Source organism: Arabidopsis thaliana, chromosome 5, assembly GCF_000001735.4.
Source record: "Arabidopsis thaliana chromosome 5, partial sequence".
In the NCBI taxonomy this organism is placed as follows: Eukaryota; Viridiplantae; Streptophyta; class Magnoliopsida; order Brassicales; family Brassicaceae; genus Arabidopsis; species Arabidopsis thaliana.
Genome location: NC_003076.8, coordinates 1663966 through 1679158, shown reverse-complemented (window position 1 = coordinate 1679158; position 15193 = coordinate 1663966). Strand labels below are relative to the sequence as shown.

The window sequence follows — 15193 nt, the reverse complement described above, 5'->3', positions numbered from 1 at the left end:
TAAAATAGAGACCAAAAACAGAAGTTACTTTACTACTACTACTCTTAAAGTCTTAAACTCTGGTCTCTCTCTATCTCTCTTGTCCGTGCGCATCGGATTTTGGAAACCATTGATGCAGACCTCAATCCATCTCTAACACCACTGATCTATCTACTTAGGTCTTCTCTAACAATACTTGTAATTTTCTTTCTTTTTGCTTCTTCCGTCACTACATCTATGGCCGCTGAGTCTTCTAACCCTCGCACCGTCGAAGAGATCTTCAAGGATTTTAGCGGTCGTCGCTCCGGTTTTCTTCGAGCTCTCTCCGTAGGTTAGACGACGACGCTATCCTCATTTTCTCCTATTTTCTCGTAAATGTTAAGCTTTCTAATTTTACATGTTGTTGTTCTTGCCTCTCTTTTACTAGATGTTGACAAGTTCTACTCTTTATGCGATCCGGGTAAACGAGCTCTTTCCATGGTTATTTTTCGGATCTGTGTTTGTTTTTTCCATGGATAAGTTTCAGAAAAAGATACCCTTTTTGATAAATTTTGTTCCTTTTTTTGTTTATTGGGTGGTCTTAGAAATGGAGAATCTGTGTTTGTACGGACACCCGAATGGGACATGGGAAGTGAATCTTCCAGCTGAGGAAGTGCCTCCGGAGCTACCTGAGCCAGCTCTTGGAATCAATTTCGCTAGAGATGGTATGCAGCGTAAAGATTGGCTCTCTTTAGTTGCTGTCCACAGTGATTGTTGGTTACTCTCTGTTTCTTCTTACTTCGGCGCTCGTCTTAATCGCAATGAGAGGTACGTTTGCCTTTTGTTCTTGCTTGTTTCAGTGACTTTTATAAATTGTCGAAGATAGTTTTACTGTGCTAGCTAGATTGTGGTGGTAATGATGAGAAAAAATATGTCTTTGGACAATGGACTGTATCATGATTCATGAGCTTGTGTCATCACTATTTTGTTTTTGTTTCCTGATTCTTTCTGTCACTTTAACTCTACTTGTCAATGAGCTTCTTTCCTTCTTAGGTTAAGTTTCTTTAAATGCATACCATTTTTCACTAATCCTTCTGTTTTTTGAACTTGTGCATCGTTTGGATATAGAAATGGCTACTACATTCAATACATATCTGTTCTATCGGAGCTGATGATATCGTGGTATTCACTAGGTTACTTATCCAGTTATCCTTCAAGTTTTATTTCCTTTACGTTCTATAAGAGTCTATGTTTTTGCTGGTAATGAAGCTCATAAGTTACATATGTGCGGGTATATGAGCTTATTTGATAGTCTTCTGAGATTATGCTACTGGGTCTAGGAACTTATTATGTATGTTCCATTCAATGAGCAGGAAACGTCTATTTAGTCTGATCAACGATCTCCCAACTCTCTTTGAAGTAGTGACGGGTAGGAAACCCATCAAAGACGGTAAACCAAGCATGGATCTCGGAAGCAAATCCAGAAACGGCGTAAAGGTATCATAATGAACTCTTTACTAATCTTTACCATCCCAAAACAGTATTTTCTTCTCAAAGACAGAGAAGGGTTTGATATTAATAAATTAGTTGTGTTTTGGTTGGTATTGAATTGTTGCAGAGATCAATTGAAGGGCAGACAAAGAGCACGCCGAAACTAATGGAAGAGAGCTATGAAGATGAAGACGATGAGCATGGAGACACACTCTGTGGAAGTTGTGGAGGAAACTACACAAACGACGAGTTCTGGATATGTTGTGATGTGTGTGAACGTTGGTACCATGGGAAGTGTGTGAAGATAACACCAGCCAAAGCAGAGAGCATCAAGCAATACAAATGCCCTTCTTGCTGCACTAAGAAAGGAAGACAGTGAGTGAATGAATGAGTGAGTCATCTTTCTCATTTTTCCTTATTTCTTTTTAAGTTATTGCAAAACATCCTTTTGTTAATGTATGAATACAAAACAATTATTGGTGTTAGATTCTCAAAAAGGGCGTTTTAAAATAGTAATGAGGGTATGAGACATGGAGAGAGTCATAGAGACACCAGCTGCTTAGAGAGCTTCGTCAACTTTTGATCAAATATGCCATGTGTTTGTATATGTAGCGACTCTACTACTTTCATCGTTTATGTGTGTAATCTCTCTTTAGGCTAATATAAAAAAAAATATTCTTATGTAAGGTTGATCTTCATAATCTCTCATATGGTATTTTAACTAAGAGTTTGTACTGACAAAATTTAAGTGGTTATAGTGGTGTTTTGTTATGTACACAAAACCAAAATAGTGGGGAAAAAACCTCATCTCCTGCAGTCTCTAATCCCTAAAACTGAATTGACGGGAAAAGTCGTTATATTTGTGATTTCAATTTCATAAAGTATAGTATAACCTCCATAAATTAATACTCGACAAATTAATAACTTTTATAAATTAATAAATTCTTCCGGTTCTAAGTTGGGACCAATGTAAAAATTGATACAAATTAATAAATTAATAAGATAATAACTTTTTTTGAAAATCTTATATAAATATATGGTCCCATCAATATTATAAATTAATAATTATGTAAATTTACCAATATATATATATATATATATATATATTCTATTTAAAATATTTATTGAAATATGACTCTAGTATTATTTTTTCTTCAATTTCTATTAATTATTTGTAGAGTTTAATTCTAATATTTTTATTACGTCAAAAAAACTTTGTATTATTTTTTAAACTTAATAATTATTTTTTCCTTGTAATTAATTTTAGAAAAAATGATTAATTATAAAGAAAAACTACTTTTATATCGAAATTTTATAAAAAATAATACAAAATTTGTAAAAATTTTCTATAAATTAATAATTATTAATTTATCGATAAATTAATACCTCTCTAAATTAATAAATTTTCTCGGTCCCAACATTATTAATTTATAGAGATTTTACTGTACAACAATTACCACACTTTAGATTCAATACTAAAAAAGAGTTTACAAATTATGATAAGTTTTCAGTACAGCCTTTGAAAACTCGATCCATGAGAGTGATTGAGCCATTTGTTGACTATTCCATCACTAAATCTCTGGCCACGGAGTCTCTGGTCTACTGCCATTTTCCATTATTGTCAATTTGTCATATAACATTTATAAGTTAATCTGAACTTTAGTTAACGACCAAAAGTATTAGAGAGGGGATTAACGTTATAAACTTCTAATATCAAACTAAACGTATAGTAATATTTCTGATTCAATTGTATAGTAAATAAAAAAGAACATTGTTTTAAATGATTCAATTCATTAAAAAGAGGCAACCGTCGATAGTGTGAATGAAAATGCAACTTGCATTTTTGTATTAATATATATTCTGTATTAACTTTTCTAAATAATATATATGTTATTATCACTACTGACCAACTCGACACTTAAGGCCAAACCACCACTTGAAAGCGCACATGCTAATTATAGTACTTTAATAGTGAATATATGAAATGTAAATGTAATAATGGTATAAGTGCAAAGGTTTGACATATATTGTATCTAATGATTAATCCAAATATGGGAATGAGAGGCACACAATAGATCAGACGTGGCTTGGTCTTATAAATTATCCACGGGCAACAAGAAGAAGAAAAAAGGTTTTAAGATGTTTATTACTGATATTCATATATTTTAGGTCGACGATGTTCGTTTGTTTAGGGTTTAGCTCGAGTTATTAACATGTTCATATTGTTTACGTCATTTTGTTGATTTTTTTTATGCTTTTATATATCTATTCAGGATCGAAGTGGGGATTCTAACACGATAAATTAAACATCAATTCTAACAATCTGTTACTCTGTTAGGTCGAAAACAATCACAAGACTCTATATAAAAGATGAACTTTTTCAACGGTATCTCTATACAGATTTGGAATTAGTTTGTTTCTCTCTATAAAATAAAGAAAAGAAATTGTAGTGGATTGTTGTCTATCCAATACGTAGAACAATAGTCCACAAGGGATTCTTTCTTCACGTGACTCACGTCCAATACCGCATTTGATCGAATTCTGAAGACCAATTTGTAAAATATTTATGTTAACGAAAATCTTTATAGTTTAGTTGATTAAGCACCGTTCAACGATATTCCATATTTCATAATATCATGTGACGTTTAGAGTTCAACAATTATGCATTTCTATAATAGTTCTATTCTTTTGTAACCTAGCTTTACCATGATCACTATCAACTTTACCACGTTTTTCAAACATGACGCGCGACACATTAGGAAATAAACAATTAATGTGTGCAAATGATATTGATAGACGTTAAACTCAGAGATTTATAATAATATACTATTTGAAAATTGCTTGCAAACTAATAGATGTGACAATTTAAAAATGATTGTAAACTTCTTTTTTTTTTTTTGAATGTTGTTAAAAAATGATTGTAAACTAAAACTATTGTTAAAAAAAATGTCTATGCAATTCAATATTGTTATTTGCATGCATGAAGGCAAATCATCCTTTGAAAATTCAAAATATAAATGATTGTACACATATACAAGTCAGACGTAATATCATAAAAATAACAAAACATTAATTTTTCTTTAAGGGAAGAAATAAAAGAAAAACAATCAACGAGGAGAAATATGAGATTCAACATGGGATTTGCCTTGTGGACCTTGAGTTCTGATAAAGAGTCTATACTGATCAAAGGTCATGGGAGGGTATAAAGGAGGATTATGAGTTGATACAAGTTCTTGTAATGGTTGGATCGGAATATCGCTTTTAGGATTGTAGAAGAAGGCAAGTGAAACTCTCTCCTTGTCCGAGTTCACTATCACTCTATGCTCCACACTCTTGTATGTTGAGTTGCTTAGTATCTGCATTTTTCATCATCGCAACATGTATTAGCTTATCAACACGTAAGTTGTGTGATTCTAAGGTAAAATTTAGACAAAACACAATATTTATTTTCTAAAAGTACAACAATTTAGAAAAACATTAATAATATCTAAGTTTATGATGTTTTGAGAAATTTCATGTGCATATACATATGGTGTTTGTTTTAAAAATCGTGTTATACATTGTAGAAATAAATATTCCTTCTATGCAACATGGGCAAACGGCCAAACACACACATGTGCGCAGTGAAGGATTTGATGTACTATTTGTTTCGTATTACAAATATAGAGACAGACACAGATTAATAAATAAAACGATTAATTCCAAATTACGATTGCTGTACTATCTTCTAAAGAAAGTTGTCCATAAAATTTGGTTTGACAGGATAGATCTAAAAGGACGTAATTTCTATTGTCGGAATAATGACTTAATAATTACATTATTTTCGTTGAAAAAATCATAAAGGCATTTTGGCACCAAGTGGTAGCTGTTTATCATACTTGCATTTTTAAAACGTGTCTAAAACGTGGAACTATAGCTTATATCATATTCATTGGTTGTCAAATAACAACTTTCGCATTTGTCCTTTTCTGTATAGACGATTTTCTCTGATACAAGATAATAGGGAATTTAGATATTCTTTAAAACATTGTTTTTCGAAAAAAATATTACAGTCTTTTTTTTTTGTTAAAAAAAAATATTACAGTTTTAAGATTAAAACTCAACAAGTAGTAAATTAGTAATTCTTTAGGTGATATTTACTTTGTTTATATGTTTCTTAATTATCGTTTCTTTCTAATACTATGTTAATTTGTTTACATATTATTTTTAAGGTTGTTAAAATATATTTATAGAATATTAGCAACATGGATATTAATAAAAAGTTAATCTACCTGTATTTGATCACCAATATTGACGATGAAAGCATGGGGATGAGGCTTGACGGTGATCCACGTGTCATCTTTACGAACCTGGAGACCGAAGACTTGATCGTCCGGTAAGAGAATGGTCATACCGCCAGGATCGGAGTGTGGAGAGAGACCAAGAGCCAGCTCCGGTCGAGGGCATTTTGGGTAATAATTAACCCTCAAACACGCCCCAATGTTTTCACCTCCAAATGCTTCTTGAAACTTATCCTCTTTTAGTCCCAAGTTTGTCGATAATACCCTCATAATTCTCCCACTTAGCTTCACTAGCTCTTCGCCGTATTCATCGATCACTTCTCTATTTTTTGAATAAATATAAATATAATCAATAATTTATCCATTTCCCTATATTGGACTTTATCCCAACGTTAAAACTCACATAATTCTCCTCGTGAAAAGCAAAAAATCAGCCTTCTCACATTCCCCAAGAACTTAATAGTATATCAAAACTAATAAAAAGAGGATAATTTCCCAAGATTGTACCACATGTCCGTACATTTTAAAGAATAGAAAAATACCGTATTTATTATTTTCTACTCAGTACTCATGAAAATTCACTAAAAAAATTCTTAAAAAGAAGAGAAAATGATTAAAGAAGAGGAACCTTATGGTGGGAGGAAAAGAAGGCCACTTGTTGAAGTCTTTCAAATGATGAGGAAGAAGATGGAGAAAGTAATAATCACTCCAATCAAGACTTGCTCCTTTCTCAACACCTAGTCTACTTCCATAGCCTTCGTAGGTTCTTGGTGAGTTTGAGTAAGTCTCTTTGGCATTAACCGGCATATGGAAAAACTCTCTCCAATTCTCCCTAGCCGCGTCCATCAGCTCCGGTTTGACCCCGTGGTTCACCACCTGGAAGAACCCCCACCCACGGCAAGCCTCCGATATCCGAGCCATGATGACGTCATCAGACAACCCTTCTTCCGAGAAGAGTCCTTCAAGGTCTATGATTGGGATGTTGGTCGCGGTAGGAGCGTCTTCGGTCGTGGTGGGGCGTAGAGACGCTGGTTTGATGTAACGGTCGGGGAGAGAGGAGAGGTTGCTCTCGGCTAAGGACTGGACTCGGACGATTGGCTCAGGCCACTCATCCATCGATCCTTTCTTCGTCTCGATCTTAACATCAATCTTGTTCTTGTTCATCTTCTTTGTTTCTATTTATTCTTCTTGTTCATGTGAGACGTTTTAGTATATAAAGAAGAGGTTTGAGAAATAATTCTAATTTTGATTGAAGGAAGGAATTTAAAAGAAGGGTAAAATGGTGGTGGAGGAGAATCTAGAAATCGGCTAGAGACGATGAAAGCAACGTCTTTGTTATTTAATGAAACGTGTGAATAAGTATTGATTTAATTTTTATTTTCTTGGGATAAAAGGACAAAACAAAATTTGTATCGACATGTGAAACTATGCATTACTTTGAGTTTGAGGCAATCTTTGGTTGTAATAGTTTTAACTATTTCAATGACTAAGTGTCGACAAAGACTAAGAGTAAATATATTAATATTTTAAGATACTAATTAAACAGTTTTGCACAATAGATGACACACAACGAGATTAATGTGTATGAGATGATTGTTATTTTATAGAAATAAATCATATTTTGTTATATATAAAGAGATGGGAAATTGACATATCTATTTGGTGATGCTAAGAAAAATAGAAACAGATAAATTAGCAAATGATTTGAGAAAACTATTTCTGTATGTATGATTGATTTTAAGAAAAACAATACAATATATATATAGAGTTTAGCTTATGTTCAACCAAATTAGAAAATGAAATACATAAAGATTTTAACTCTTGTTTCTAAATATTATTCGACTTAGACTTCATGGATTTCACTTCACAAATGAGTTTTTACTGTCCACAATAATTGGTTTTCAAAATATACTTTAACAGAGATCAAGTGAGTTTTCTAAAATATACTTTAATAATTTTAGTAAAACTAAAATGTGAATGGTAAAATTATTTTAACAGAGATCAAGTGAGTTTTCTTTTCATTAGAATTTGATGAAACTTTTTATATCCTGCTCGAGTCTTCCAATTCATTATATCTGGTGAAACATTTCAAAGCAAACCAGTGTGTATTTCTCGTTTCATCTATATAACCCTTGTAAGGCTTTTTTTTTCTTCTTTCTATAATGGTTTTCTTTTAAACTTAAAAACTTATGCAGACAGTTACGGTGTGCAATATAATGAGACCGTTACCATATTTTAATTTATATTTTTATTCACTCGTACATATAAGGTTATTTGTAATAGGTCAGTTACTCAGTTATCCCTTTTTCTTCATAACATCTATTAATATTGATTAATGACGAGTAGAGTACTTAAATAGGTCAGTTATTCTGTTATTGTTGCACATCAAACATATAGAACTGTTTTTTTTCTTGACTGTAGAATTGTTTCATAGAAAGTTTATACAAAACTACTTGCAGGTTATAAGTGAAAGTTTCTAGAAATCGGATCATATGATAATATTGTATAAACACATGAATCTTAGAAAGAGTAAACGAAATCCCTTAAAAGGGAATACGATCAAGTCAACAATAACAGGTTCCGTCGACATACCAGAGCTTATGCATGTTTTTTATTTTTTTGAATCGTACTCATAAAATTAGTCAACGCTAGCTTTGGATAAAATGAATCGAGACGCAAAGAAAACTAAACAATTTTTTTTGTTTTGCTTCAATTGAATATCGATACCACGTGGGATAATAATCAACTGGTAATCAATACATATAAGATGGCGTCATTAATGACGTAAAGCTTTCAAAACTTCTCAAGAATACTTTTACCCAAAGACAGATTTCGGAGATCTAATAAAATATAATCGAGAAAACTAATTCTTTTGTTTAGGTCAAATGTTATCTGCCAATAATACATATTGAATGATTCAACAGGATCTAAAAGCCAATGTGATAATGTTTTCTAGTCTTTCCTGAAATATTCTTTTTGGAGTTTGCCTTCTATAAGTTAAAACCTTTTTTTTTTATATAATTCTTGCGAATAAACAATTTAAAATGTTTATTATTTGCTTTTCCAAGCTGTTTTTCTTTAAAAGATTCGTAAGTCTTTTCCGAACATGATTTTTTAAATCGATTGTCTGTGTATATGGAACTTAGATCAAATAATTCTGACAGTAGTACACCACATATTTCTGCACTCTACTGTAATTCCAATCATTCTAGCCGCCTCGCTCGTAAAAGCCTCCACACTCATCATGCGGGCCTTACTATTGGTAGACAAACTAAATCAACTAGTTCCAAAACGTTTCTATTATTTATGGAGCTCTTGTTCTCCTTTTTTTTTTTCTTGGTTTTTACTGACTTTTATATACTAAATCGCTTATATCTATGTAATTTTTCTCATGGGAACTCTGAAATACCTTAAACTTTCTTCGCTTACAAGTAGTTATCATGAAAGTAAAATTGAGCCTCTCCATGTTTAGCAAAAGTGATAACATTAGGAGTACGAAATTAAATCTTTTTACATTTATGTAATCCGTACATTTTGCCACATATATGTCACATCGAACAAGTTTTTCAATACATTAGATCATTCTCTAGAAATAATGTTAATTCTCTCATTCCAAATCCCAATAAAGATAATTAAAAAGAAAATCAATTCTGCATAATCTATATATAGTGTGTTTTTTTTTCTGTTGAAGATAATCTGTCTATATATAGTTAAATGTTGATTGATTACCATACATCATAGTGTTATCCAATCATAAATAAGGACGAAACAGGCCGTATAAGTATAAACTATGGAGCATTGGTTTATAAATAATGGACGAAGGAGAAGGGACATAAAGATGAATAATCGCGTAAAGAGAAGAAGAGTTTGATTGAGTCTGAAAGGATAGTTAGAGAGATTAGTTTGCGCCTAACAAGGACGAAACGAATGAAAATTACGTATGCTTATTGAAAATAGTTCTGTTTTTTAGCTGTTCGAATAAGTACGCTAAATTAAATTGCATAGAAAAAGTTTTTAAAGAAAAAAACCAAAATGAATAGTTTGGTAAGTTATAGATAAAATCACATTTAGCACGTGTTATAAATAGAGGGAGACAATTATGTAAGGTTGGGGGCTCACTTTGATGGATGAACCGCCGTGTTACTAGAGATGTCGGCAAATGTTGTCTTCGCATGTCTCATCATGTGCCTTGTATTCGAATAACGTTGCGTTCACACTTTGATATTTCTTTTACAATATATACTTCTTATATCTTTATATTTTCAACTTGCAATTCGTTAGTTAAATAAAACAGAAGCTAGTAGTCTACTACTACCACCAGTAGAGCGACAATCTTTGATCACATAACTTAATCCCATATTTATATCCTCCAGAAATCTATTATTATCTGATCATTTCTTCGCATTCATTGAATCTTATTCAAGTAGATATTGACAAATGACATGTTGTTGTTGTTGTTGTTGTTGTTGTAGACATGACATTCCTTACCGACAACTGATGAGTGATGAGATATCATTTTTAGAGTTTATCAATTGTAGCTTCAACATGAGAAATTTACAAATTATTATTATTATTATTATTATTTATTTTTTGTTGAATTATGAGACTGGAATTTAATAAGATCAAACACCAAAATACAGGCTCTTTCTAAACAAGTCAATTAATATTTACGTAGAAGACTATTGATTTCGGATATGAATAAACCAAACATCATTTTTTTCTTTCTTTTCTAACCAACATGTCAATTAATGTTTCGAAGATGATAAGAACATATATAGTATACATCATGAATTTTCAACGTTTACATTACTTTTATTTTATGATTGAAAAAAAAACTTTGAAAATGAAAATTATTGGAACAAACTTAAATATTTATTTTGAATATTTGATCAATTATCTATCTTTATGAATTATTGATCAAGAAACAAAATTTAAAGAACATCGGGGACTTGAAAAAGTAATGGAAATTTCACAAAACCGAAAAGCAAACGGTTAATTCGGTTTTACAAAGACCAAACAGAAAATTCAATAATTCGGTTTGGTTCGGTTTAATTACACCTAACAAAAAAGTTGGTACATTCGTTTTTATTTTTCCGCCATTCTTGTCGATCTTCTTCAGTCGTAAAACCGCCGCGTCTCTGCTGACCCTTCTCTTCTCATTTCATCGACGGGAGAAAATCCGATACCATCTGAGATTTCCAACAGTGAAATTAAGATGTCAACAGGTATTGTTCTTGTGGTTTAGCTCATTGGGAGAAATGCAGATAACTTCTTCGATGTATTTACTCAATGAGTTTGATTTTGTTTTCTAGTAGTGATTTTGCTGCTATCAATCTGCTTTAGTGATGATCCATTTTCATATTATATTGTTTGCTTGACATGTTCATGCACTAATAGGAATCTCGATTGTATAATTGTCTTGTAAATTCAGAGTTTGTGTTGTTTTGTTAATAGTGAGCTTTATTGTAAGATCAGTTAATGAAACAAGCTTTGTTCTTTTCCTCAGGAATATCCACTGATCTACACGTCCATTTTGGAGCTCTGAATTTCTCAAAAACCTACAAATCTGGTAACTTTTCTTGACTTTTAGTTTTTCTTCAGATTTCACTAGACCTTCTGTGTGTGTGATTCTCTTTGTTTCCGGCAAATTACTGAAGCTTGCCATTGATCTCTTTTTTCCTACTGGATTTGTCCAGGTTTAAGCAATCGAACGGTGTCTTTTTCGAGAGTCGGGTATGCTCAGAACAGGAAATTGAGCTGCAGTGTTTCCAACACAGAGAATGTAGCTCCTAAGGATGATGAAAGAGGAAAGGATAGACCTTTGGTTAAGATGTGTGGCATCACATCAGCCAGAGATGCAGCTATGGCAGTTGAGGCTGGTGCCGATTTTATTGGGATGATTATTTGGCCACATTCAAAACGATCCATTTCTCTTTCTGTCGCAAAGGATATCTCCAAAGTGGCCAGGGAAGGTGGGGCCAAACCTGTTGGTGTTTTTGTTGAAGATGATGACAACACGATACTGAGAGCAGCTGATTCCTCTGACCTTGAGCTTGTGCAGGTTCTCTACATTCTTATCGATTTTGATTTTGCTCTCACCAAAGTGATTTTCTCAACTTTATTAACGGTTGATAGTTATGGTTTCTTACAGCTTCATGGTAATGGTTCGCGTGCTGCTTTCTCGAGGTTAGTACGCAAGAGGAGAGTCATATATGTCCTTAATGCAAATCAGGATGGAAAGCTCTTGAATGAAGTTCCTGAAGAGGATTGTCATCTTGCTGATTGGATTCTTGTGGATAGTGCAACGGGTGGGAGGTACCAAGAACAACTTTTCAATTTCTTTCGCATTGTAATGTACTCCTTAGAAGAAAAATTTAAGCAATCACTCTAGTACAGAAAACCATTTGTCTTTCACGAGGTGATTGAAATATCAAGAGTGTGATAGGTTCAATCATAACAATTTGCTGCAGTGGACACGGATTTAACTGGGCTCAATTCAAGTTGCCTTCCGTCAGAAGCAGAAATGGGTGGCTCTTAGCTGGGGGAATCAATCCAACAAATGTTTCAGAAGCTCTTTCTATCCTTCAACCTGATGGAATTGATGTTAGTAGCGGTATTTGCGGTACAGACGGTATCCAGAAGGATAAGTCTAAGATAAGCTCCTTTATAACTGCAGTTCGCTCTGTACACTACTAATGGCAAGCAATATAAACCAAGGTAATTTATCTTGTAACTATAGTTTTGAGCATCAACCTGTTGTTTCCAATCCATGTCATTAAGTTTTGAATTGTAACTGGCTGATAATAATAATAATGCCCTTTCTTTTCATCAGTAGTAGATTTAAATTAAAAGCGTTGGGTTGTCACCGTAATAATGTCGTTGGGCTCTCAAGAACAAGATCCTTGTATGAAATGTATTCTACTGATCATATCTTATTTCATTTGATCGAGAGTTTTACCACAGGTTTCTACAAATTAATGCTTTTTTAATCTCGAAAAGGCTTTACACCAAAACAAAAAGAACATAATGAATGGGCCAAGATGAATTTATGTAACTTGTCTGCCTGGTTCACTGCAGTATGTCCTCATGTTCTTTGTCCATTGAGTTTTGGATCTGCCTCATAGTACACGACATCTCCTGTATCGCTTACGAAATGGTCTTGTTTCATACTCTTTATGAGGCTTCCCAGTAAGTGAAGTGGCAGAGGTCCAGAGTTTTTCGGTTCTCTGTAGTACTTTCCTAGTACTGGTTTAGCTGCTTCTGTCTAGAAAAAGAGGAAAATGAAAAGATAGATATGGAAGGTTTAGCACACCATATTGAAGTAAGTCCACACCAGAATAGTCTTTACTTAAGATCATCAAGAACTCTTACTGCTTCTACTAGATGATAATGTGGGATCTGCGGGAAAAGATGATGTATCACATGAGTTCCAATATCGTGGTGGATGTTATTGATCCATCCGTAGTCACGATCTAATGTTGTGAGCCCTCCTCTCAGGTAACTCCATTCCTGTGTTTGGGGAAAGTACATGAAGCGTTTGTGATTCTCACAACAACAGTGTCTCTCAGGTAACTCGATTACAAAAGGTGAAGTAGATTTTGCATACCTTTCCACGATACCAAGGGAGCTTGTCTTCATGTCCATGGTGGTGCAAGTAAGTGACGAAGTCCAACCACATTACAAATATCTGCATTAATTGTGTTTGAAAATTCCAATAAACACCTTCACATCTGAGGCAACAAAGGAATACATAATCAAGTTTGTCTGAAACGGAGAGGTACAGAAGTAGAGGATACCCAATAAGGGATGCCATATAGTTTGAGCATCTGGATTGGACCCATGACAAAGTTGAGACAAACAAGCAAAGCAGCCATTGCAGTCCAACAGGCAGTTGATGTCAGAACATCTTTCTTCTCTTTTGGAAGAAACAAGTCACTGTCCGGATGATAATGAGAACCTTGTTTCCCTGGACTTCTGTTCCACTGCATCAAGAATACAGTGAATCAGATGTGAAACATGAGCTTCTTCCATGAGATTATAGTAAGATGCAGAAGGATGAAGGATTACCAAGTAGAAAGGGTATGCGAGCATTGGAAAAGGCAGTGTAAACCTAAACATTTGAGTCGTCTTTTCCAAATTCTTGTAGATGCTTTCAGGCAACTGCAGTTACAAAAACATAAGCTCTCTATCTAAGTAGTAATAAAAAAAATGAAACCATGTTTCGACATCTGTGTTTGATTATGGATAGTGCAACATCTTACAGGATGCCATGATTCGTCATTCTCGACATGACCATGGTTCTGGTGGTGAGTTCTGTGGCTAATCCTCCTACAAGGAAAATTCAAATATTGTCATGAAGAATGTGATATTATTCTTCAAGTGATTCATTACCAAGAGAGAAAAGGTTTGTATTATATTGAAGGGATTGAAAGCAAAAGTCACCAGCCATGGTAAGGGACCAGAATTGAGGAATGAAGAAGATGACCAGCCACACTGTTCAGCCTCGGATCATTCGAGAAGCTACCATGTCCGCTGCAAGGTAAACAACATGAATACTTGGTTAACAATATAGAGAGAGATCAAAACACTTGAAGTAGGCAGATGAAGCATGAGGATTAGTTGATACCAGTCATGGCCAAGGACAAAGAGAGCCCAGAACATGGTTCCTTGAGCGAACCAGTAGAGAGGCCAGAGAAGCCAATTGTTGAAGTAAGCAGCAACAGCAGCCAATCCAAAGACGATAGCAACATCTCTGACAACATAACTCATAGACATCCATGGATTCTTAACCCAACAATGCTTAGGTATGGCTGCTCTTATATCCGCCAAATTGAAGGGAGGAGGCGCACCTGGGTCGAATCTCTCCGTGTCTTCCTCGGATGGAGACTGAAGAGTTGTTAAAGGTGTTGCCACATTCAATGCCCAGTTCCTGGTTTTAGAGTAGAATCCATATCGGGAATTGAGAAGAGAAGAAGGAGGTTTAAGTGGTGGATTGAATTTGAAAGTGGGTTTAGGGTTAGAGGCAAAAGAGGTTGTGTGTTTAGGGTAGAATCTGGGGAGAGGTCTAAAACCACATTCTGATAAAACCGAGCTCGCCATTGGAGCCTCTTCCCAAGAAGAAAAGAGGAAAAAGTCTCTGTCGTTCTATTTGCACTCTCTGAATGAAGAGATAACGTAGAGAGATAGAGAGATGGATTCTGTGTTGGTTGATCCTTGTCGTCGTCGTCTATCTCTCGTAATCAGTCTTCTATGTGCTTTTCTAGCTCGAAGGCTATTTCTATATGAGGTCCTCTTTCAATTATAAGTAGATATGTAAGTACGAATGTGTGGTGTTCTGTTCTGTGTTGTGTAACTAGAAAGAAAAGGAGAAGGAATAAAGCGGGATTTAGGGTTTTAAGCATTAGTCAAATGTGTCATAACTCATAACAAACAAAAGTGTGTCGTCAAGTAAAGCTGTGGGATCA

The 15193-nt window shown here is 34.0% G+C and overlaps 5 protein-coding genes across 11 annotated transcripts; 2 read left to right on the top strand and 3 right to left on the bottom strand.

The window, feature by feature from the left end:
• The first annotated feature begins 51 nt into the window (after positions 1 to 51).
• Positions 52 to 2270, top strand: AL1 (alfin-like 1). 2 transcript variants are annotated; one of them, NM_180444.3, is made up of 6 exons: positions 52 to 310; positions 407 to 439; positions 564 to 786; positions 1332 to 1455; positions 1577 to 1840; positions 1936 to 2270. In NM_180444.3, the coding sequence occupies exons 1-5, from the start codon at positions 217 to 219 to the stop codon at positions 1826 to 1828; spliced, it is 726 nt and encodes a 241-aa protein (NP_850775.1). In that variant the 5' UTR covers positions 52 to 216; the 3' UTR covers positions 1829 to 1840; positions 1936 to 2270. The 2 variants fall into 2 exon arrangements, with proteins under 2 accessions (NP_850775.1, NP_196180.1); NM_120643.2 differs by having other exon boundaries at positions 1577 to 2270.
• Positions 2271 to 4388: 2118 nt separating this feature from the next.
• On the bottom strand, positions 4389 to 7089 carry AT5G05600 (2-oxoglutarate (2OG) and Fe(II)-dependent oxygenase superfamily protein). 2 transcript variants are annotated; one of them, NM_120642.3, is made up of 3 exons: positions 6358 to 7089; positions 5721 to 6051; positions 4389 to 4805 (listed from the first exon to the last, which is right to left on the bottom strand). In NM_120642.3, the coding sequence occupies exons 1-3, from the start codon at positions 6891 to 6893 to the stop codon at positions 4557 to 4559; spliced, it is 1116 nt and encodes a 371-aa protein (NP_196179.1). In that variant the 5' UTR covers positions 6894 to 7089; the 3' UTR covers positions 4389 to 4556. The 2 variants fall into 2 exon arrangements, with proteins under 2 accessions (NP_196179.1, NP_001330807.1); NM_001342829.1 differs by having other exon boundaries at positions 4401 to 6051; positions 6358 to 7063.
• A 7-nt stretch (positions 7090 to 7096) lies between these two features.
• On the bottom strand, positions 7097 to 7347 carry AT5G05598 (uncharacterized protein; the record flags this gene model as incomplete). The annotated part of the gene is made up of 2 exons (NM_001085065.1): positions 7097 to 7215; positions 7284 to 7347. 2 exons carry the CDS (start codon positions 7345 to 7347, stop codon positions 7097 to 7099), a joined length of 183 nt encoding a protein of 60 aa, NP_001078534.1.
• A 3242-nt stretch (positions 7348 to 10589) lies between these two features.
• On the top strand, positions 10590 to 12688 carry PAI2 (phosphoribosylanthranilate isomerase 2; the record flags this gene model as incomplete). 4 transcript variants are annotated; one of them, NM_120641.5, is made up of 5 exons in its annotated part: positions 10590 to 10954; positions 11236 to 11298; positions 11426 to 11790; positions 11881 to 12044; positions 12200 to 12688. In NM_120641.5, the coding sequence occupies exons 1-5, from the start codon at positions 10945 to 10947 to the stop codon at positions 12423 to 12425; spliced, it is 828 nt and encodes a 275-aa protein (NP_196178.2). In that variant the 5' UTR covers positions 10590 to 10944. The 4 variants fall into 4 exon arrangements, with proteins under 4 accessions (NP_196178.2, NP_001330071.1, NP_001330072.1 ...); NM_001342827.1 differs by having other exon boundaries at positions 12175 to 12214; NM_001342828.1 differs by lacking the exon at positions 12200 to 12688 and having other exon boundaries at positions 11881 to 12120.
• FAD8 (fatty acid desaturase 8) lies at positions 12628 to 15119 on the bottom strand. 2 transcript variants are annotated; one of them, NM_001203301.2, is made up of 8 exons: positions 14356 to 15119; positions 14172 to 14261; positions 13991 to 14057; positions 13797 to 13889; positions 13526 to 13711; positions 13336 to 13416; positions 13101 to 13238; positions 12628 to 12989 (listed from the first exon to the last, which is right to left on the bottom strand). In NM_001203301.2, exons 1-8 carry the CDS (start codon positions 14826 to 14828, stop codon positions 12969 to 12971), a joined length of 1149 nt encoding a protein of 382 aa, NP_001190230.1. In that variant the 5' UTR covers positions 14829 to 15119; the 3' UTR covers positions 12628 to 12968. The 2 variants fall into 2 exon arrangements, with proteins under 2 accessions (NP_001190230.1, NP_196177.1); NM_120640.4 differs by having other exon boundaries at positions 12632 to 12993; positions 14356 to 15097.
• Positions 15120 to 15193: the final 74 nt, after the last annotated feature.

Bases quoted from the DNA above. Each gene is read 5' to 3' on its own strand.
- AT5G05600 (NM_120642.3), bottom strand. From the start codon at position 6,893: ATGAACAAGAACAAGATTGATGTTAAGATCGAGACGAAGAAAGGATCG. The intron at 6,052-6,357 runs GTTCCTCTTCTT...TTCAAAAAATAG, and splicing joins TCTTTTCCTCCCACCATAAG to AGAAGTGATCGATGAATACG. The intron at 4,806-5,720 runs GTAGATTAACTT...TGAAAAATGCAG, and splicing joins ATATTGGTGATCAAATACAG to ATACTAAGCAACTCAACATA.
- FAD8 (NM_120640.4), bottom strand. From the start codon at position 14,828: ATGGCGAGCTCGGTTTTATCAGAATGTGGTTTTAGACCTCTCCCCAGA. The intron at 13,417-13,525 runs GTATCCTCTACT...CAATTAATGCAG, and splicing joins TATATGGCATCCCTTATTGG to ATATTTGTAATGTGGTTGGA. The intron at 12,994-13,100 runs GTAAGAGTTCTT...CTCTTTTTCTAG, and splicing joins ATTATCATCTAGTAGAAGCA to ACAGAAGCAGCTAAACCAGT.
- AL1 (NM_180444.3), top strand. From the start codon at position 217: ATGGCCGCTGAGTCTTCTAACCCTCGCACCGTCGAAGAGATCTTCAAG. The intron at 440-563 runs GTAAACGAGCTC...GGGTGGTCTTAG, and splicing joins CTACTCTTTATGCGATCCGG to AAATGGAGAATCTGTGTTTG. The intron at 1,456-1,576 runs GTATCATAATGA...GAATTGTTGCAG, and splicing joins AATCCAGAAACGGCGTAAAG to AGATCAATTGAAGGGCAGAC.